The sequence below is a fragment of the Frankliniella occidentalis genome, unplaced genomic scaffold (assembly GCF_000697945.3).
Source record: "Frankliniella occidentalis isolate FOCC.00 unplaced genomic scaffold, Focc_3.1 Scaffold247, whole genome shotgun sequence".
Lineage (NCBI taxonomy): Eukaryota > Metazoa > Arthropoda > Insecta > Thysanoptera > Thripidae > Frankliniella > Frankliniella occidentalis.
This window is the reverse complement of record NW_026267373.1, coordinates 381,072-386,096: the sequence shown is the minus strand read 5'-3', so window position 1 is coordinate 386,096 and position 5,025 is coordinate 381,072. Positions and strand designations below refer to the sequence as shown.

General features: G+C 65.5%; 2 protein-coding genes across 2 annotated transcripts in view; both read left to right on the top strand.

Moving 5' to 3' along the window:
• Positions 1-3,563, top strand: part of LOC127750733 (nascent polypeptide-associated complex subunit alpha, muscle-specific form-like) — a 12,636-nt gene extending 9,073 nt beyond the window's left edge. Inside the window, exon 2 of the mRNA XM_052273113.1 lies at positions 3,447-3,563. Coding sequence (XP_052129073.1) covers positions 3,447-3,563 — 117 coding nt within the window. The remainder of the gene's footprint in view (positions 1-3,446) is intronic.
• A 359-nt stretch (positions 3,564-3,922) lies between these two features.
• The window catches only part of LOC113203689 (protein numb), a 42,961-nt gene continuing 41,858 nt past the window's right edge, over positions 3,923-5,025 (top strand). The window contains exon 1 of the mRNA XM_052273107.1: positions 3,923-4,383. Coding sequence (XP_052129067.1) covers positions 4,348-4,383 — 36 coding nt within the window. The 5' untranslated portion in view covers positions 3,923-4,347. The remainder of the gene's footprint in view (positions 4,384-5,025) is intronic.

Here is a 5,025-nt window from a genome sequence, read left to right as displayed (position 1 = left end):
GCCGACGCCCGCCGCCCCGCCCCTACCGGCCCAGCCCTACCCCGACCCAACCCGGGCCTGGCTCGGGCGCTGCGCGGCTTGGCGCGGCACGCCACGGCAAGGCGAGGCGCGCTACGACACGCCACGCCGCGACTCGGCCCGCCCGGTGTTGCCAGACGTACGCGCCCACTGCGGAGCTACTACCGCCACCACCGCTACCGCCACCACCTATGAGATATCGTAAACTGGCGTAAAGTGGGAGCGAAGTAGTAGCATTGCTTGATTAGCGATGAGCAGAATGCACGCTGACTACTCAGGGAAGTCTCGTGAAAAACATGGGAGATGAATCTCAGATAGGGAGCAGAGTTGCGTGTCGCGAGCGAGCTCCCGCGTTGTCCCACCCATCCCGCCCGCCACTCCCATGAGCATGGCATGGCTTTGACAATCGCCTGGCTTAGATTTTAGGATGGTAGCAGTAGTATTTCTAGTGTCAGTGAAGCTTCACAGTATTTTGAGAGGCGGATGAGCCAGCGTACCCGATATTTTCATATTTTAGTCGACTTTCTGCTAGGAGGGGTCCAGAGGCCGGAGACTTGTGTGAGCGCATGCACTTGAAGGTGTTTCAAGCGAATACTTCTTTCTCGCACTGCTTCAAACAGGTTCTGTGACGGTGTGGATTTAGTTAGATCTGGCAACGCGGGTCACGTCACACCTGGTCACGGCAGGGCGGGGCACGGTGTCGTCGCGTGACGCGAACCTCGCCACGCCCTCCTCGTGCAACGCGGCAAAAAATTTGGCTGCTCTACTAATCGAGGCTGCTGAATCTTGAAAACGAAACAAAACACATGACTGCAACCGCAACATCACGGCGGCGGGCTTGCCTACGGCGGGCGGGCGCTGCGCGACGTGGCGTGCAAGCCGTGGTCCGCCGTGCAGGGCGCGTGCCGTGCCGTGGCGAGCCGTGGCCTGGCCTGCCTCCTGTGCCCCGCCTGGCCCCGCCCATAGCCGCTAAGGCCGCGCCGTGTCGAGCCGCGCTGCCCTGCCGCAGGCTGCCCGGCCGCGCCCCGGCCGCGCCGTGCCGAGCCGAGCCGTGCCCTGCCATGGTTAGGGACAGACATGGGCCCCTGGCAGGGCTTGAGCTTGGGCCTTAGCTGCCCCTCCGCCTCCCTGTCCCTGCCCCGGGCGGCCGCCCGGCTCGCCGCCGGCCGGGTCGATCGCCGTGCCGAGGTGGGCCCGCCACGGCCCGCCATGGGCCGCCGTGGGCCGCCATGGCCCCGGGCCGGGTGCTCATCGCCCCAGACTCGCCCGCCATGCCGTGCTTCGGCGGGGACCTGGCCGCGGCCGCCGCGGGGGTCATGTCATGCGCCAGGTGAGGTGGCGGCAGGGAGTCGGCTCCGCCGGTCGCTGTTATGTCACTGTTTGCCTCTGCGTGACGCGACCTCCGTGAGCTTCGCGGGGACAAGGTGAAGAAGAGCTTCGGATTCAGGAAGGAGGCCGTGTTTGGACACCTGCTCTGCCCCAGGATGTCGTCAGTCGCACTAGTGGCAGACCGAAGCAGCGCCTCCCTCCGCCGGGGACACGTGCCCACCCCCACCCCCCCAGCCACACGTGTTCAAGGCATGTCGCGAGCTGAGCAGAGTTTGCGTGCGCTTCCGGGCCAAATCCGGAAGCGGGCGCTTTAGGCTCGGCGTTGGGCTTGGGCACGAGGCACATGTTTCTGCAAAGGCCTGTGATGATCCTCTAGGGAGAAATAAGCTCGGGCGCCATGAGAGGAAAGGGCACAGGGTCAGTGCCGGGATGGCGTCCTCCCCTCACCCTCCCCTTCCTGCGCCCCAAGTGCAGTCTGATGGTCGCTGTCGCTGCGCGCGACCCCGCGACACTGCATGCCTGCGCCTGGTCGCGGCTGCGGCGCCACCGACCTGGCCAGCTTGGACGTCAGCGGGAACCCGTTGCATGCGACCGACCATTCATAGCCATGCACTGACGTCGGGGGCGGGGAGGCCCGGCAGACTCGGCAGGCGGGGCCGCGGTCACGCTCCGCGGTCACGTTCCCATGCAGCAGTAAAAAGTGCATCCTCGACACGCAGGGTCCGTGATGACCACGGCCAGAGGGACGATGTCCGCCGTGTGAACTCATTTGGGAGTCGGGCGCGGGTTGCCGCACTATGCACGCAGTGCCGCGGCGTCCCGCCCCTCCCCTCACCGCGCCGGCGCGTCACGCCGGGCTTACCGCCAGCGGCCCGGCCGCGCTACTCCCCGTCCCCGCGGCTACTCCCCGCCCTGCGGCGCGTCCGCGGAGCGCTGCGGCCCTGCACGCTGGCGCCCCCTGTCTGCGGCGCGCGGCGGCCGGCGGAACTACCAACCTCCCGCCACCACCACCACCGGCCCCGCGCTGCGGCCCGCGATCGGGGCGCAAGTCGCAGAGGGGTGGTCGCGCCCCGCGGGGGCGGCGGCGTCTCGTCTAGACTGCAATCCGACCGTACAGAGTAGAGCACGAGCTTAAGGGCTTAAGCACAGCCCGTGCCGCTGAACATCGCACACTCGTTTAAGGCCACTGGAAGTACGCCGAGAATAAAGCTCTTTAGAGGGGCGAGTGCTAGAGGCAGGCTGCGACGGGCTGCTCGCAGGCACAGCTGCGAGCAGATGTGGGGGCGAGGCGGGCTCTGTATCCGGGACCGTGCCGGGACGCGAGTTCTCACATCGGCGCTCAAGCGCATCGCCAGACAGCCCCCGCAGCCGCCCTCTCCCTCCAGCCCCTCTGGGGCCCCTTAGGCCCATGACTACACAGTGCACAGCTGCCCAGCAGCACAGATGCGGTGCCCTGCGGTGTCGAGCCGCGCAGCCCAGCACCTGGCCTCCCGCTGGAGGGGGCGGGGCGGGGTGGACGGGGGGCGAGCGGGGCTCCGAGTAGAACAGCTGCTGCCGGTCCAGCTGGGCCCGTGCCTGTCGGGGGCGGGCCGGCCCGGCCCAGGGGTGGCTGGCACTGTTGGCACATGACGGTGCGTCCCGTGCGAGCGTGCTATACTATACGACGCGCGTGCATTCGCCGAAAAAAGGTGGCGTTCCGGAAAGTCGTTTTACCTGCGTGTTGATAAAGCCACGTGCCTCTGGAATGGGCGTCGTGTAGACTTCCTCCAGAGCCCGTCCACAAGGCTGACCCCCCCACCCCCACCCCCGCCGGCTGATCGGGCAGGAATGCGATCGGGCCCCGTCGCATCGGCACGCGCCCGCTCTCGGTGCCTCATTGCTCGCGTGTTTGAGCGAGCTTTGCACTTGGCAACGGCGCCCGACCCGTCCGCCCTGTCGTCCTTTTCGCACTCCTCGTCCTGGTCCCGGGTCCACCCGCGGAGGTCGTCGTCCGCAGGGTGTTCAACCCTGGCGACGGTCCCGATCATAGCGACAGCCGACGCCAAACGGACCTCGCGGCTCCAGAAGGTGCCGGTTTCCGCTAGAGCCGCGCCATCCAGGACCAAGCGGGTCCTCCAGGATTAGGATCAGAGACTCGCTTAACTCCGGTGGTGAAAGTCATCAGCCAGCGACTGGTTGCATCTTCTCTTCTCTTCCCAACTGTTGAGTCTGCTTGAATGAAATAGCGGGCCGGCTCGCCCCTAAACTCTCTCACACTCACACATGGGGAGGAGGAGGGGTTGGAGGGGGAAAGGCCGGCGGCGCTGCGGCAGCAGCAGCGTCCGCCATACCCCCGCGGAACCAGCTGCAACTGCTGCAGCGCCAACGGCGGCGGCGGTTGCAACGGCCCGGCTGGGCCCGGCTCGGTGGCGGTTGGGAGCAAAAGCCGGCCGGCAGACCCCCTCTCCCTCCCCCTCCCCTCCCGCCGCGGAGTGGAGTGAGTGGAGAGGAGAGGAGGAGGAGTGGTGGAGTGGAGGTTTAGTCGGTTCGGTGCCGCCCTGGTGTGCGTCGCGTGGTGTGTCGTGGAGCGCCTAGCTCCCATCGGGATTGCGCGGAGCGGGGCCGGGCTGGGCTGGGCAGGGTGGGTCGTTAGCCAACATGCTGATTTTAGCGATACCCGTAACGTCGCGTTCCCCCCTCCCCATCTAGATCCGCGGATTGTCGCGAGTGTCTTGGCGCGCGTATCGCGAGCGAGCTCCTTCCCTGTTGCGCGCGGGCGCGTGTGTGTGTGATTGTGTACTTTCACCAGGTGTGCAGTTTGAGTGTAATCAAGATACCAGTGTACAGTAGTTTGTGCCAGTGATCTCCGGTGGTTGCCAACGTTTTCAGTGCGTAACTTAAATGCGTGTGTGATTCGGTGACCATGCAACGGACGCACGCCTCTTGAGGATTACTTGTTCCCACCCTTTCCTTTGGATTTACTCCCTCATCTATCACCTGTGGATTATATCATCTGAAGCCATGGATAAAATACGCGCCGGCCTCAGCAAACTCATGGTAAGTGCTGTCTACGCTGTCACTCAGCTCACCACCTGGCTGCTGGTGGGATCTACCCCTCCCCCCTTCCCGCCCCTCTCTCTGGACAGAGACTTAAGTCCTGATGGAACTCGCTGGTCAATCTGATGAAAGTTTGTGATCCCGACGAGGACGCGTCGGGCTGGATGGATCGGCCAGAACAGGATCAGGATCGCCCGGACAACGGACAACTTGTGCTGCCACCCCTTGGGGTCCCTCCGCCTCCCTCCGACCTTGGGGGCACCTTGGGGTGGGCTCTGCAGGGGCGGGCCGACGGTGTAGGTGGAGAAACGCACCATGGTCCCCCTCACCATCGACATGACGTTTGTCCCCAGGCGCACGGGAGGGGCGGGGGGATGACGGTTGCGGAGCCAGGACGTGCGGGTCGCTTCCTTCCTGTCCTGTCAGTGCCCCACATGGGCGGGGGAGGAAGGGGGCAACTCGAGGGAAGCGGGCGGGGGCTTTTGCTAAAAGTTGTTAAGTACGTGAAGCACATGACCTGGGAATGTTTTTTGCGGAGTGCAAACGGGGTGCTAGCTCAGCAGTCCGCCAGTCTGTTCGTCAGCAGCAGACGGCGCACCGCTGCTTGGGCATCGGACTTCGCCTCACCTGCCCCCCCCCTCT